The 17681-nt window shown below is 40.6% G+C and overlaps 1 protein-coding gene across 1 annotated transcript; it reads left to right on the forward strand.

Moving 5' to 3' along the window:
* The first annotated feature begins 4879 nt into the window (after positions 1–4879).
* On the forward strand, positions 4880–14953 carry LOC134078822 (gastrula zinc finger protein XlCGF26.1-like). The gene is made up of 4 exons (XM_062534972.1): positions 4880–5139; positions 7376–7890; positions 7945–8323; positions 14178–14953. The coding sequence occupies exons 1-4, from the start codon at positions 4926–4928 to the stop codon at positions 14951–14953; spliced, it is 1884 nt and encodes a 627-aa protein (XP_062390956.1). The 5' UTR covers positions 4880–4925.
* The last annotated feature ends 2728 nt before the right edge of the window (positions 14954–17681 follow it).

A 17681-nucleotide genomic window follows, 5' to 3' on the forward strand; every position in this document is an offset into this window, starting at 1 on the left:
ATGCAGCATCAGACTATTTACACATGTTTATTAGGGTGTTTCCAAGACTTATGTCAAGTTGAAAAGAAAAGCTATGCCAATTCCTGTGGGCAGTAAGGACAGTGAAATAACCAATGAGGTCAATGTAGTTGTAAGAGTAGAACACAGCATCAGGTATGACCAAAAGTGAGAACAATGGTAGTGAGGATGGGTAGGATGAGAGTGAAAAGTAAGGCAGTGAGGAGAATTTTCAACCAGGGATAGGCTTTTGGTTGTCGCTGATCAGGGATCAGGGATCAGGGATCCATGGCCATTACCTAGTCCCTATCTGGAAGATGGTCTATCCACCGCATAAAGGGAATGTTGCATTTGCCAGCCTATTACTTAGGCAGGTGTTCTCCTGCGTGTCTCTTATACACATTGTACTGTAGACAAACCTTTACTCTGTGCAGAATGATGTAAATGTATTCCTCTGAACTGTATAGAGAATGGAATGGAGCCTTTCATTGGCATCAAAAAAGGAAGAGGGAGTCACTCCCATATGTATATCAGGAAGGATTGCACTGCCCACTGGCCTTAGTGCACTGAAAAACAAGGCTGATGCAAAAATGACAACTGCCCCGACCACACATGAGTGAAGTGCAGTAAGTGTGATGTTCACCTGGCTGGGCTTCACCACCAAATAAATGTCTGGTTGAGTTTCACCAGCGATATGAAAAGCAACAAGGGACCCATCTAACACACAGTGAAGAGACGTTTTATGACTTGAATCAACATGGTATATACTCAAAATCCATTGTGCACAGACAATTTCTTTTGCATTTTTGTTTAGTCAGAAAGATCCTGAAATTAAATTAATCAAGTGATTTCCAATTAAATATGTCCATGAATAATTAATCCATTTATCGTTAATGAATTGGTTTTTACATTGACAAATCGTGAAAAATTATATACCTAAATGGGACATAGTCATTTATAAATGACGGTACCCCAAAATAAAGGTCAAAGGTCAATTTCAGAAAGTGAGCTCGGGAATTGTTTTTTAGGCCTAAATAGACTTAAAATCAAAGGTGTTTGAATTTTTTTCATTGATATTCTTAATAAGTCCCATAGAGGGTTAAGATGAGACTAGATGATCCCTTCTGAAAAAAAAAAAAAAAAAAAAAAAAAAATCAAAACTGAGTAGCCAGCAGTTCAACTATGAAGTCTTCATTTCAAGATCTAAAATTAAAAGATATTTGCAGGGTAGTTTCCGCAACTAGAAAAAATAGCTATCAATACAAAAGTAGTCTAATGTTAACTGATTGTGTGATGCTACCGATTGTGCATGGATTTCTAGTGGAGTGTGTTTTTACTTTGAAAGGTTGACCTCATGCTTTTGTCTTTGTAGATGATGTTGAAGGCATTAAACGTTTGGCACAGTCTTGCCAGCACCCTGAGCCTCTGTGTCCATGTTTATTCTTACTGCCATCCCACTTCAGTAATGGTGAATGCCAATGTTCATAGTAGCCACACAATGTAGAGGTACCATCAGACACTTACAACCATAATAAAACATACAAATCTATTTTTAAATGTGTTCTGACTCTCAGCATTTGAGGAACCCGATGCAACTAGATTTTTGTACAGTCATGCCAGCACCCTCAACCTCTGTGTCTATGTTTATTATCTTAAGGCTGGCTTACATTGTACGATTTTGGTCTGTTTTAACAGTCGGCGACTACATTTCCAAAATCGGGTGGAAATCATGGGAGTTGTAATGAAATTGCGGCGAGCTCCCGTCAACTAAATCGTTTAGTGTAAGGTGCCAATCTTAGCGGTTTTAAGTCCGTCGGAGTCAGTCTTTTTCTAGTTTTGCCATTACGACAATATCAAACATGCTTGATATTATCGGAAGTCTTTTCAGGAAGGGGGAAAATAGGCGACAGCTGCAGCTTACATGATTATTTGTTATTTAATTTCATGTAAATTATTAGTCTAATTATTCTACGTGACAGAACAGCTATATATCTGTTAGGGATGTCACACATGAAACATGAAGGAATCTTGTAGCAGTCTCGTAAATAGTCACCCACAGTCTTTGCAAAATCCTAATCTGAGACTGGCCTGTGACTAGAAACTCGATGAATTGTCTTTAGATGTGAGAGGGTCTGAGACTGTAGTCTTTCAAAAATCTTTGCCAAATCTTTGCAAAGTCTATCCATGTAAGGTAGGCTTTACTGCCATCCCACTTCAGTAATGGCGAAAGCCAAGGTCCATAATATCCACACAACGCAGAGGCACTATCAGAGATTTACCACAAGAGACATACAAATCTGTATTTTTTGTTCTATAATTTAAAAGTGTTCTATAATTAACTCTCAGCATATGAGGAACCCAGTGCACATAGGCTCATGAATAATGAATAAACGTTGTTTAGCCTGCAACAGTGTCTGTGTGACGCTTCATAGTTAGCAGTGGTAGTGAGCTTTGGAGATTTGATTTGGCCATTGGTGTGCCTTAGCCCCAGAGAGTTGAGAAGCTCTGGCCTATACAGTGCAGGTAAATAAACAAGATTTAGCATGTTTAAATTGCAACTCACTATGACCAACAAAATGAAAGGTAATACTATTACACAGAAAATACTCAAGGGGGGTAAATCATATTAAATTGAAGAACAAACATGGCTGAACTGAACTGCATTACATACAGAAGCATACAATATGAAATGCTTTCAGTTAGAATAGAGGAATTGGTTGGGAAACCAACCCAATCCCTGCTAATCTTGAAATGTATCCCTCCACCCATCCTCCTGCTCTCCTTTGTCTCTGTAGTTTGAATAATGGCCATGGCCGTCTGAGCGCCATCAGACGTGTGAAGAGTGCTCATTCCTATGCAGTTCCCACCCAGAACCCTCTGTCATTATGATTAGCTTTATAGCCTCTAATTCTATCTTGATGTATTCTGTACTCATATAATGCTATACTCAATTAGAAAAATATGATATTTTGAAAACTTGAGCTGTTATAACAAATCTCTGCAGTTCAAAGTGCATCTAGAATGCACAAAGACTCAGTAGTTGTGGAAGCATAATCCACAATCAAGGTCACAAGACACTCCAGGGTCAGTGCACAGATATCCAAGAGGGGCAAGACAAAGACAAGTTCAAGAGACAGACAAGATCCAGTACTGTGATTCAGAGATGAGAGAGACGAGAGATTGTAAGTGCAGTGTACATGTCTACGATTATGGTGCAGAGATAACTCTCTGCCTACTTCAATATACAACATCTAAGTTTAAAGCTCTTGATTCTCATACCTGAATTATGTTGTTTTACAAAGAATTCATGTTGGTATGCAAATTATACTATCTTCATATTCTGTCCTCATATAATGCTCATATAAAATTACAAAAATTACAAATATAATATTTTAAACTAAAGCGATAGATGTGCTCATCAATACAGACATAAATAACGATAACTTTTGATTTTCATTATTTTCAGGAAGAGTGCAACATGCAACAATAACCTAGAAATAGCTACGGCATGTGACAACACAGCCATTCAGATAAATGGCAAATAAGCCTGAGCTCCTGTTGTCCAGACATACCTGAAGTCAGTGTTTACATAAACTAGCACTGGACCGGCTCTCTTGTACCACATTCTACCATGTGTGACCACTGTAAAAAAAGGCAATGCAAACATGCACTATTTGCTACAGAATTCAGCATGTATCCAGATCAAGCCATAACCTTTACATTCCACACTGCCATGGCTCCACCCCACCCCCACCTGTTGTCCTTTGTGGAATGTGAGCAGTGTGAGGTATAACCATGTCCACCTGAGGACCATCAGGTGTGTGAAGAGAACTCATACATATGGGGTATTTCTCAAAGTCAAGAGCTCGTCCTTGATAGAATGCTTTCTTTCAAGTCGAGTGCTAGAGAGACAAGGCTACACACCTTCCCAGTACCCTCTCCAGCCGTCAAGATCACATGCAATGGAACAGCCTAGCGAGTGTGGAAGTGCACGTCAATTGTGCACGGTTCCGGCTGCGCGCTTAATTAGAACCGTGGAAATTGTGCTGCTTTTACAGGAGTTCCGACAACTGCGGCAGCACTTTCCTCTAAATAAACTTTTTGGAGTACAGTATTTCCACATTCAACTTGGTCTTCACATGTCACAATCCGTAGTTTATAATTATGTTAGTGTCAATGGAAAAGTTATACCGGTAATTGGCAACAGCAACGGTAATGTTAAACTTCTACAAAGTTTGTATTGGGCGAAGTTCTGAGATAAATTAATAACAAGTCTATCACAACTTGTTCATGCACATTGACATATGCATTTATGATGAATATGCACAATAACTTGATATAAATGCCTGAGCAAATATACGATGGCATTAACAAAACACTTGATAAATCATATTTAGCCTACATTAACACGCACTGCTTCTTTGCATCTACTTCCATCTCCCTCTCTGTCTTTTTTTTTTTAAACCGCACCGTCAGATAATGTCTAACTGTTCATACGCAAAGGATTGTGGGTTATTTCTTCACTCCGAGGATCCATGGATGCATCCTCCAAAATTCTCCGAAATTCTCAGAACGAAGGACTCAGTACTTGCTAGAATTTGAAAGCATCCTTGACTTTGGAACAGTGCTTGACGAGATTTGATGACGTAACGTCCTTGAAAAAGTGGCTTGGAAGGAGCAATCCTTGACTTTGAGAAGCACCCATGGAGTTCCCTCCCACATCAGATTTGCATTCCAATAGCCCTTGCAGCTGATTGGTTAGGTATGAATTCTAGAAGCTAATGGCAGGCAAAAGGACTATATAATGAACACAACAGACTGGGGTCTCAATACTGAAGTCACCTTTGGTACACCTGACTACAGGACTACATCTGTCTTTGTATTGAAGGATTGTTTGATTGCTATTATACGCTAAACTGACATTTGAAATGTCAGGATCTGAACAGCTCACAGCAGTGAAGAAGGAGAGTGAAGAAGATTTTGATGATTTCCTACAAGAGTATCTGTTTACAACTCAGAAATTGAAAGAAGAACCTGGACTGGATCATGAATGTAAGACTGAAATACTCATGCCCTCGGAGGAAATTAAAAAGGAAGACATATCTTCAGATCTCCGTGATGACACAGATTATTTTCTAAGAGGTGAGTTTCTATATATATATATATATACAGTAGGTTTTGGATTCAATTGGCCGGCTTCAGGTGAGATCTTCACGAGACCTCACGTGTGAATCACTCTTATTTTATTGATTTTTCCCTAGTGAAGCTGCAATGACCCAAACAACCACTTGGCACTTGTGAGCAGGGTTAGCAATGTTGTTGTTACGGATCTCGATGGGATCATCAGATAGATAGATAGATAGATAGATAGATAGATAGATAGATAGATAGATACTTTATTGAAAATTCAAGGATAAACCATAGATAAACAAATAGCACGTCATCACGAGCAGGCAGTTTATCTAATTTACTGCAGATGTGACTCTGATTCGACAAATAGTCAATCATAAAACCACAAGCCTAGCCTAGTTCTGCGCGATACAGAAGTCTGCGTGAACATAATATTTTATTGACGTGTCCATAATACAATTTACAAAAACAAATCTTATTTCTGCGATCAGTTGAAGACCAGTTATTGCTCCACAGCCCTAAGTTCGTGTTGATTTGGGAGAGTGCAGCCCGCAGCTCTTAATACTGATTTGGGGAAAGATAGCGCCCTTCGGTAGACCACGGAAAAGAAAGCACAGTGGTCCAGCTGTTTCGCGTCAGTACATAGCGTGCGCTGCCAAGGTTCGCACCCTTCCATGTCACTTTTGAGTAAAAGGAGGCATACCACACTTAACAATGGATTAGACCCTAAATATATTTAATTAGCCTACTTTACATCGAGTGGCCAGGAACACGACATCAGTTTAAAAAATAGCTCCACGGCATTACAAGGTTATTTCCACGTTTCACTGTAGTCAGAAACAAAAGCATGTTGATTGCATACGGGTTTAGAACCTGCAATGAATCGATAACAAGTCTCCCGCTTTAGCCACTGCGCTAAGGACTGGTGTGCATGAAATGTGGGTTTGTACATCCCATAATAGAAGCTCACCAAAACTCAAACCGCAAATTAACGTAAGGTAACACAAGTAGCAAGAATGAGCCCAACAGGGGGGTCGGTCATTTAACTTAGCCTGCAGTCATTGAGTCACGAGAAAAACATCAACTAATGCCTACCTTACACTGGCAAGATTTGGGAAAGATTCTTGAAAGACTGTAGTCTTTTGAGTAAGGTTTGAATGAGGGGCATTAGTGAAAAGACTACAATCTTTGAAGAATCTTTCCCAAATCTTATTAGTGTAAGGTAGGCTTTAGTGATTTTTGGTTGGGCGCTTGTGATATTTGGTTAGGCGCTCCGGACACTGACGACATCACCAACCGCAACACCCAAGGTAGTCTACGTCACATGTGTGACTGCCCAGTCCTTGTTTGCAATTGAGAGTTTGAGAGTTTGAACTACTTTTTCTAGAAACACCAAATCCAGGGAACTTTCAAGGTTGCAATGCAAGTTAGCATACGAGGCTTTCTAGAAACGCAGCCCAGAACAGTGAATGCTGAATGCTTAGACAGTGCTGTGCAGAGAATTAGACAAATAGGCTACATGAATTGGCTTTAGTATTCCTCATTGGCGTTTTCTCCATGTTTAATGATGATAAATAACGATACGTTTCTCTTACATTGCACTACACCGTGCAAGAACGCTTCAAGTGAGACGAAAAACCTAGAATCCTCATGTCAAAGTGTGCAACGCTACCCATTGAGCTACTCGCAGAGCTACTTGCAGACATGACAGGTGCAGTTTCTTTGTCAGATGCTTTGAATGAGTCTGTATGAAAGCACGTAGCCTACATTCGCAAAGAGCAGAAACAATTTAATTTAATTTAGGCCTACAATGAGACATTACATTAAGTTTACATGCAGTGGTGGTTTTGATTGTCGGTGGCGTTATTGTATCCCTTAGTTGCAATGCAATTATTCCCTCGCATGACAGCTGTGACCGCACGTAGGCCTACATTTCACTTCATTGCGACGTGAAATGCCACTAAAAGCGGTTTGTAAATATGTCTTAGTGAGTTAGGAGTCTTCTCAAATTATTTTAAGCTGTCCTAGGCTATGCCTCGTGAATTACTTTTATTGAAAAAAATTAGGAGTCCTAAAACGCTAAAGTGCTACCGCGGACTAATACAGTTGTAATACATTTCACGCAGGGCGTGGATCATGCAAAGCGTGAGAGAAACAACCTTCACATTTCGACACCTACTGTATATACAAATATAACAAAAATGGAATATATATTATTGCAAACACTCGATTTGTTATTATGTTGTAGGAGACATTCAAAGGAATCCAGCAATCAAATCAGAACACAGGAAGGAAAAGCTCTCATGTAGCCAGGAGCCGTCATACCAGAAATTACCACAGGAGTTGGAAACCAGGAAGGAGCTGCTCACTGGCCATGAAATTACTCATTCTCGTGAAAACCTACATCAATGTTCTCAGTGTGGAAAAGCCTTTAGAAATAAGTCCACTCTTAAGTCACATCAGAGGATCCATTCTGGAAAAAAGCCACATCAGTGTTTGCTGTGTGGAAAGGCTTTTACACATGCAAATAGTCTTACAAAACATCAGAGGATCCACTCTGCAGAAAAAACACATCAGTGTTTGCAGTGTGGAAAGGCCTTTACACAAAAGGGGGATCTCAAGAGACATCAGAGGATCCATTCTGGAGAAAAGCCACATCAGTGTTTGCAGTGTGGAAAGGCCTTTACACAAAAGGGGGATCTCAAGAATCATCAGAGGATCCATACTGGAGAAAAGCCACATCAGTGTTTGCAGTGTGGAAAGGCTTTTACACAGAAGTCTAATCTCAAGCGACATCAGAGGATCCATTCTGGAAAGGCCTTTACACAAAAGGGGAATCTCAAGAATCATCAGAGGATTCATACTGGAGAAAAGCCACATCAGTGTTTGCAGTGTGGAAAGACTTTTACACAGAAGTCTAATTTCAACCGACATCAGAGGATCCATTCTGGAGAAAAGCCACATCAGTGTTTACTGTGTGCAAAGGCCTTTGCACTGAAGTCTTTTCTTAAGAAACATCAGATGACCCATTCTGAAGAAAAGCCACATCAGTGTACCACATGCGGAAGGAGATTCAAAACAGCTCAAAATCTCTCTACACATCAGATTACACATACTGGAGAAAAGCTATATCCATGTCCACAATGTGGAAAGGCCTTTACTAAAAACTCTTCTCTCAAGAGACACCTAAGGATCCATACATGAAAACACATTATCAGTATTCTTAATGTGACAAGACTTTCACACAACTGGCTCAATTGAAGACACCAGTACCTACTGGAGAACTGAGTGACAATTTAATGTGATTTTTCTCTAAAACAAAGAACTGAAATGAAATGTGAAGACAGCACATCAGTGTCAGCGAGGGAAAGCAATTTTTACAACATCTCACCTGAAGATTAGATGATCCCTGAGAGACTAGATGATCCCTTCTGAAAAAAAAACAGAACTGAGTAGCCAGCAGTTCAACTATAAAGGTGTTAGTGTGTGATAAAGTCTTCATTGAAAAGAAGATCTAAAATTAAAAGACTTTTGCAGGGGAGTTTACGCAACTAGAACAAATGGCTGTCTAAACCAAAGTAGTCTAATGTTAACTGATTTTGTGATGCTACTGATTGTGCATGGATTTGTAGTGGAGTATGTTTTTATTGACCTCATGCTTTTGTCTTTGTAGATGATGCTGAAGGCATTAAAAGGTTGGCACAGTCTTGCCAGCACCCTGAAACTCTTTGTCCATGTTTATTATCTTACTGCCATCCTACTTCAGTAATGGTGAATGCCAAAGTTCATAGTGGCCACACAATGTAGAGGTACTATCAGACACTTACAAACATAATAAAACATACAAATCTATATTTAAATGTGTTCTGACTCTCAGCATTTGAGGAACCCGATGCAACTAGATTGTCAAAAAAATGAGCACCCTTTTTATAGCCGGCAATAGTGTGTGTGATACAGTGAGGAGCATATGTATTTGATACCATGCTAAAACAGGAATATAAAATCATCATTTAACCCTATGAGCCCGACGGACGCAAAGTGCGTCAAACAACACACCCCTTCTTCTTTGTTACATTGCTCCGCGATTATTAGTCACAGCGAGATGAGACCTATATTGCACGAAAATGCAGAACCGGGGCTTTCCAACAAGACTAGACATTTCTGTACGATCAAGTATGAAAATAAAATAAATTCATGAAGTTAAATCAAAGTATATCATATTTACAGTCTATATTGCTCCGCATTCACTCGCGCATCCAGAACTCTAGCTTGAATTACTCGCGGACCCCGCATAGCACAGACTTGACACGCATATCAAATGAAAGATGCTCATTGAGCATCAAAGAGGCTAATAGGCCTACTGGAAAAAGCACCATGCCAATCTCTAGCTATGGTGAAGGGTATGTGATGATGTGGGGCTATTTTAATTCCAAAGGCCAAGGGAACTTTATCAGGATGCATAAATCCTGGATCCATGAAATAGCTGGCCTTTAAAAATAAAACTCTACCTGCCCCTATGTTAACCCTATGTGCTAAATTCCCATAGGGTTACATAGGGGGTCAAATACTTCCTTCCCCTAGCATTTAGGAAGAACATTTATTTATTTACAATACATTCTTCAATCACAAAGAAAATTGGTGTCCTTAGCGGTTTTATCTTTACTCATTTTTTGAATTAAGGCATTAAGATCAATTGTCAAATGATGATTTTATAATCCTCTTTTTAGGCAACTTTAGCAAGGTATCAAATACATTTTCGTCACACGGTCACATCTAGGCTACAGGAAGTAGAGAGTGTACAACTTCATAGCAGCGTTTGTATCGCCGCCCCTGCTGTCACCGGCAGATCTCGCTGCTGCAAATGGTCAACTTGAACGCGCCTATTCGCTTGCAAGTAGTCTATCTCATAAGGGCGCCATATTAAGCTGCGTCAGTCTGCATTGCTTTCTCTGCTCGCTGCTTTGCAACCCACCACCTCCCCTGCTCCACCTCAGAGTGATTAACTTAAAATAAGGACATACTGTTGTCAGTGTTGCTTGCTCTGTTCGGGGGAAATAGAGTTACTCTCCCAGTTTAAACTGGGAGGGTAGTCCCCTGAGGATGCTGCTGTTCACTGTCTAGGCTTTCCATGGAGCTCATGGGAAGATAGGGAACTTCCTCTGAACAGAGCCATACCGCACAACACAAAATACAATTGGCTTTAAAAGTACTTTTCTCTTGTGTATCTTGACCCAAGTGGTCCTGACAAAATTACACTGAAAGTACCCAAGGGGTTAATCATAGTAAGTTCACACCACCACCCATCCCCCTACTTTCCTTTGTCTCTGCAGTTTGAATGATGGCCATGGCCGTCTGAGCACCATCAGACGTGTGAAGAGTGCTCATTCCTATGCAGTTCCCACCCAGAACCCCCTCTGTAATTATGACTGGCATTATAGCCTGTTCAGACGATCTGTTTGGGTTTGATACACAGTTCCTAGACACCATCTCTCCAAAGGGTCTAAACATGTATTTTGATCTTAAACCCTTCTTGTGATATTTCCACCATAGTCTTCCGTATGACAGCTAATTATAAATTCCTATACACTTAATTTCTATATGTATTGTGATTCTATATATTGCTATTTCATGCATTTTTGCACAATATCTCTGCACTAATGTTTTGCCAGCACATGCATTTTGCACAATGTTGCTATGCAATGAGATTTGGGCCTAGTGGCTGTGCTGATTGCCACCCATGGGTGCACCCCGCCTGTTTAAGGCAGGTGCTTGATTACTAGGCCTATTGGCAGGGCTGTACGCTTAGCTTTTTCACTAGGAGCATAGGTGCTCCTAAATTAAAGAATTTAGGAGCACTATGAAATTTCGTTGAAACCCTTATTGCCTTAAGCAGGATACAGATCATTCACAGCAGTGGCAATCCTAGTCTCTGCTCAAACCCTCCATACACACAGAAAATGGCTTGTCCGGTTTCTATTTCATATTTTGAATTCAGAATTTGTATACATTTTGTTAACAATTCATAGCATTATAGGATCTGCAGAATTACTTATAGCTTAAAATTCAAAGTAATTTGAATGCTTCATATTGATTACACTGGTCTTTAATGATATTACAGGGTGTGTAGGTCTAATTGAGTGCCTGACACTTTAAGAAGTACTAACAACGGTAAAGACAAATACTTCTGGTGCAGGGACGGACTGGACGGTCTGGCATTTGGGCAGATGCCAGAAGGGCCGCACAAATTTGTGGGCCGACCGAGCACGCCAATGTGTTGCGGCCCATTATAACATTGACGAGGCCCATTAGCAATCGTTGGATAACTGAATGATTTTCGCATGCAGGCCCTCCCTTTTCACTTATATGTTTCGACGCTCTTAAAATCGTGCATATTATAATTGAGCAGTTAGTAAACCCGATTGGTATTTAAATGCAACATACACCTATACACTTTACAGTCACGGTGTTTTTCAAGTTTTACATCAGCCTATTTTAATTTAGTAGGGAAATGTCGTGTTACAATTTTTTTTTTTTAAAAAGCATGGTTTGAAATAAAACAAATCTACTGGTATTTTGTATTTTATTGTTTTAGAAAATGAAAATAAAGCAATGCCTTCTGGGAAGAATGAGCAAATCGCGTCTGCGCGTTTGTGTGTTGAAAGTTGGACTAGTAGTGGTCAAGTTAAGTCATTCAATAGATTGGTGGTGGAGATTATATGTTTTAAATTGGTAAGAAAAATGAATAGAGGCACTAAGCGACAGAAGGGGGGAGCAGAGAAAAAGAGAGAGAAAATTAAGAAAGCACTGGTGTCTGAGGGGGGAAATGGGCGAAATTGGACTGTTTCTTTCAAGCTAACGTTACTGCTGCAACCTCAGCTAGCTAATTTGTTGTCTTCATGACGGTAAGACAAACGTTTTTATTATGGAGCGGCTGGCTCTAACAATCTATTCATCATGGTTTATTTGTGCATTGATATGACAATTTTCTTATGCAGTTGTTTAAAATATGGGAGTTTATCTGAACCTGCACCATCATTGGGGCTATCACAAATAGCCCACTGCTGTTTCTGTGCGTTGTATCTGTGAGTTGGGCCGCTCGTGGATGCAAATGCCAGGGCCGTTTTTTTATCCCAGTCCGTCACTGTTCCGGTGTAATAGAAAAGATGAGTGTCCAGCATTGTTACTGTAACTTCTATGATTTAGGTAGCCTATGGCATGGCATTGTGAATTGTCCTTTCACTTTTTCCTTGGTCATGTTTAATTGGCTGGGTGCTTAACTTACTCTGCCATGACTTGTCTTGGAGTTTGGTAGCCTATATCTGTTATATTCAATGAGTGACAACCAGTGCTCAAAATAAAACGTTACGGTAGCCTATTCTCCTGATAATGTTAGTGGAATGGATTTAATGTGAACGTAGCCATAAAAAGACACAGAGTGGCTATTCAGCGCACATTTGCGATGAAAATGTTCCGCCTTAAAAGCAGATGTAGCCTACACCGAACCGTGGTTAAATACATAATTTAGACAACAGAATCAGTATACCATTTTTGTTTCATAGAAGTCTACCAGGCCTATGTCAAATGCAGGCTCGGGTGAAGCTGGGAGGAATTAACGCACGGTTTCTACAACGTGTTAAGCCTATCAACCGTGATAATAATAATATTTGAAATGAACACGGTAATTGTTATAGTCAACAGTTTTATCATGGTTTACCGTATCACCGGTAATTGCTACTAGTCACCAACTAATTTGGAGTGACATTTCTTGCATGTGTGTGAGAGCGCGAGGTTGATGCTGAAAGCGTGAGTGTCTAGCCAGGTGCGTGAGAGTTGTCAACTCTGAAATTTGCGCGAAAATTGTACTATACTTTGATCCACTTGGTGTGGATTCATTTTAGGATCAAAATGCGAATTAAAGGGTTGAAATCAGTACTCGCACGTGTGCAAGTATTTATTTTTTTTACACTCGCACTAATATATTTTTACTCGTTTTTGCGATGACCTGCTCGCCGTGTACAGCCCTGCCTATTGGTCATGTGATAAAGGCCTTCTATGCCAGTTCCTACTTTGCCTGATGAAGATCTGTTGATCGAAATGTTGCCTTTTAACAAATAAAGAATTATTTTGGATCCATTGCAGTGTGCAGACCATCACTTTTACTTTTTGACACGTTTTTTGTCTGGCACCTGTCTAAACATTTTTTTGGATGTGTGCACCCGTCTCTCCAAATGTTTCCAGATCGAGCAATAACCTTTACATTTCACACTGCCATGGCTCCACCCCACCCCCACCTGTTCTCCTTTGTGGAATGTGAGCCGTGTGAGGTATAACCATGTCCACCTGAGGACCATCAGGTGTGTGAAGAGAACTCATACATATGGAATTCCCTCCCACATCAGATTTGCATTCCAATAGCCCTTGCAGCTGATTGGCTAGGTATGAATTCTAGAAGCTAATGGGGCAGGCAAAAGGACTATATTATGAACACAACAGACTGGGGTCTCAATACTGAAGTCACCGTTGGTACACCTATCCACAGGACTACATCTGTCTTTATATTGAAGGATTGTTTGATTGCTATTATTCTCTAAACTAACGTTTGAAATGTCACGATCTGATCAGCTCACAGCAGTGAAGAAGGAGAGTGAAGAAGATTTTGATTATTTCCTACAAGAGTATCTGTTTACAACTCAGAAATTGAAAGAAGAACCTGGACTGGATCATGAATGTAAGACTGAAATACTCATGCCCTCGGAGGAAATTAAAAAGGAAGACATATCTTCAGATCTCCGTGATGACACAGATTATTTTCTAAGAGGTGAGTTTCTCTCTCTCTCTATATATATATATATATTCAAATACAAAAAAATATATACATTATTGCAAACACTCGGTTTGTTATTATGTTGTAGGAGACGTTCAAAGGATTCAAGCTAATAAATCAGAACACAGGAAGGAAAAGCTTTCATGTAGCCAGGAGCCGTCACACCAAATATTATCACAGGAGTTGGAAACCAAGAAGGAGCTGCTCACTGGCCATCAGATTACACATTCTGGAGACAAACAACATCAATGTTCTCAGTGTGGAAAAGCCTTTATTAATAAGTACACTCTTAAGGGACATCAGAGGATCCATTCTGGAAAAAAGCCACATCAGTGTTTACTATGTGGAAAGGCTTTTACACATGCAAATAGTCTTACAAAACATCAGCTGATCCATTCTGGAGAAAAGCCACATCAGTGTTTGCAGTGTGGAAAGGACTTTACACACAAGCATACTCTCAAGAGACATCAGAGGATCCATACTGGAGAAAAGCCACATCAGTGTTTGCAGTGTGGAAAGGCGTTTACACAAAAGGGTGATCTCAAGGATCATCAGAGGATCCATACTGGAGAAAAGCCACATCAGTGTTTGCAGTGTGGAAAGGCTTTTACACAGAAGTCTAATCTCAAGATGCATCAGAGGATCCATTCTGGAGAAAAGCCACATCAGTGCTCACAGTGTGGACAGGCCTTTATACAGAACAGTGATCTCAAGAAACATCAGATGATCCATTCTGGAGAAAAGCCACATCAGTGTTTGCTGTGTGCAAAGGCCTTTGCACGGAAGTCTTTTCTTAAGAAACATCAGATGATCCATTCTGGAGAAAAGCCACATCAGTGTACCACATGTGGAAGGAGATTCAGAACAGCTCATAATCTCTCTACACATCAGATTACACATCAGATTACACATACTGGAGAAAAGCTATATCCATGTTCACAATGTGGAAAGGCCTTTACTAAACAATTTTCTCTCAAGAGACACCTAAGGATCCATACATGAAAACACATTACCAGTATTCTTAATGTGACAAGACTTTCACACAGCTGGCTCTATTGAAGACACCAGTACCTACTGGAGAACTGAGTGACAATTTAAAACTTTTAAAAACGAACGTTTAGAGTGTTTTATAGACAGAATAGAGCGTGCACAAAGCGAGGCTCAATCGTCGAGATTTCGGTCTCAAACACTCGTTTTCAATACAGAAAATGGACTTACAGTGTAAAATACTGAAATATTCCTTTAACTGATTGTGTGATGCTACCGATTGTGCATGGATTTCTAGTGGAGTGTGTTTTTACTTTGAAAGGTTGACCTCATGCTTTTGTCTTTGTAGATAATGCTGAAGCCATTAAAAGTTTGGCACAGTCTTGAACCTCTGAACATCTTTGTCCATGTTTATTATCTTACTGCCATCGCACTTCAGTAATGGTGAATGCCAAAGTTCATAGTGACCACACAATGTAGAGGTACTATCAGACACTTACAAACATAATAAAACATACACATTTATATTTAAATGTGTTCTGACTCTCAGCATTTGAGGAACCCGATGCAACTAGATTGTCAAAAAAATGAACACCCCTTTTATAGCCGGCAATAGCGTGTGAAATTTCATAATTAGTAGTGGTGGTGAGATTATATTTGATCATTGGTGTGCCTTAGAACATGGCCTATTTTCTGGCCTATCCAGAAAAAGAAACAAGATTTAGCATGTTTGTCTGGACTAGACCAAGAGAATGAAAGATAATAAAAATCAAGCATTCTGCGTTAGTTCTGGCAGGCCGTGAAGTCAAGCCCGCCGTCAGCAGTCAGTTTCTTATTGGCTATATGCGAATAGGCGTGATGTGGGCTGCCAAACCCAGCCCACATCAGCTGATCCGCTCAGCTGATTGTTCCATTAGGCGAGTTTGTGATGGCGCAGAACTGCGCAGCACAAGATGCACGTGTTAAAAATCTGTCCACGATGGTCTAGATGGGTGTGTTTACGACTCGGCAGTCGCTATCACATGGCCTTAACTTATCGCGGGAGCAAGGCGGAGCAAGGCGGTCTCTAGGCACTGCGGAGCCTAGACCCTGCCTTCATGACGTCAGGACTTTACCCTAATAGACCTCTGAAGTTCGCCTACAAAAAAGCCACCATCTTTGCCCAAATAAGGAGATCCGGTATCTCAAGATTTTTTCTATGGGAAAATAACATGGGGATTTTGAATTATCGCACCTGTTAAACTCTCACGGGGACGAAGAAATAGGAAATGCAGACGTTTTGCGCTACAAAGTTTTGTCCTCTGCCTTCAAGTGCATACTGTGATCTTCGGTAGGTGAAGATGGCACACTTTGATCTTCGCTACCCCAGAGCTAACTTACAATGCAACTTGCCATAGGCAGTTAGCTTCAATTAACTCCCGGATCTCCTTATATGGGCAAAGATGGCAGCTTTGGATCCTTTTTGTAGGCGAACTTCAGAGGTCTATTGGCTTTAACATCTGAAGTATGTGCAGGTGTTTAGATGCCTCTTCATATCCACAAGGGTCCGTGCCTCATGTTTCGTCACACGGTCACATCTAGGCTACGGGAAGTAGAGAGTGTACAACTTCATAGCAGCGTTTGTATCGCCGCCCCTACTGTCACCGGCAGATCTCGCTGCTGCAAACGGTCAACTTGAACGCGCCTATTCGCTTTCAAGTAGTCTATCTCATAAGGGCGCCATATTAAGCTGCGTCAGTCTGCATTGCTTTCTCTGCTCGCTGCTTTGCAACCCACCACCTCCCCTGCTCCACCTCAGAGTGATTAACTTAAAATAATGACAAACTGTTGTCAGTGTTGCTTGCTCTGTTCGGGGGAAATAGAGTTACTCTCCCAGTTTAAACTGGGTAGTCCCCTGAGGATAGTGCTGTTCCCTGCTAGGCTTTCCATGGAGCTCATGGAAAGACACAGAACTTCCTCTGAACAGAGCCATACCGCACAATAAAAAATATAATTGGCATTAAAGACCCAAGCGGTCCTGACAGAATTACACTGAAAGTACCCAAGGGGTTAATCATAGTAAGTTCACACCTCCACCCATCCTCCTGCTCTCCTTTATCTCTGCAGTTTGAATAATGGCCATGGCCGTCTGAGAGTCATCAGACGTGTGAAGAGTGCTCATGAGTTCCCACCCAGAATCATGTAGGCAATCATTATAAAGGCAAAAGAAAAGAGAGGAGGCATGACTTCAGTTAACAAAAGTTATTTTTGGCATAAAAATGCTTCAGAGTAAAGCCTCCCTCAGTGTGCTCAAGTGAAATGTAATGTCCTTACAAGCTTTGCTTGTAGCCTATAATCTACATCTGATGTGTTATTTTCTATAACAGATGAGACTAGTAGACTATGTGATGTGTAATTTACCTCCGCCAAGGAGGTATATGTTTTCATTGGGGACCGGCGTTTGTCTGTCTGTCTGTCTATATGTTAGTCTGTTTTTCCGTCTGTTTGTTAGCATTAAGATAACTCAAAAAGTGACGGATGGATTTCGATGAAATTTTCAGGGAAGGTCGGACATGACCCAACAAAGAAACAATTAATTTTGAGAGCGATCCGTAATTGCGACGGGATTCCGCAGGCGTTTATGTATTTTGGTTAGTGGTGTAATGGCATGGTATGGCCACATGTTGGCGATTTGAATAGTTTAGGTTCAAATGTATAACAACCTAGGAAGAACAATACAGGCGGAGGTCTGCGCTCTCTGAGT

Source organism: Sardina pilchardus, chromosome 4 (assembly GCF_963854185.1).
Source record: "Sardina pilchardus chromosome 4, fSarPil1.1, whole genome shotgun sequence".
Lineage (NCBI taxonomy): Eukaryota > Metazoa > Chordata > Actinopteri > Clupeiformes > Clupeidae > Sardina > Sardina pilchardus.

Coding starts and splice junctions, on each gene's coding strand:
- LOC134078822 (XM_062534972.1), top strand. CDS start 4,926: ATGTCAGGATCTGAACAGCTCACAGCAGTGAAGAAGGAGAGTGAAGAA. Junction 5,140..7,375: donor CACAGATTATTTTCTAAGAG/GTGAGTTTCTAT, acceptor ATTATGTTGTAG/GAGACATTCAAAGGAATCCA. Junction 7,891..7,944: donor AGTGTTTGCAGTGTGGAAAG/GCTTTTACACAG, acceptor CATTCTGGAAAG/GCCTTTACACAAAAGGGGAA.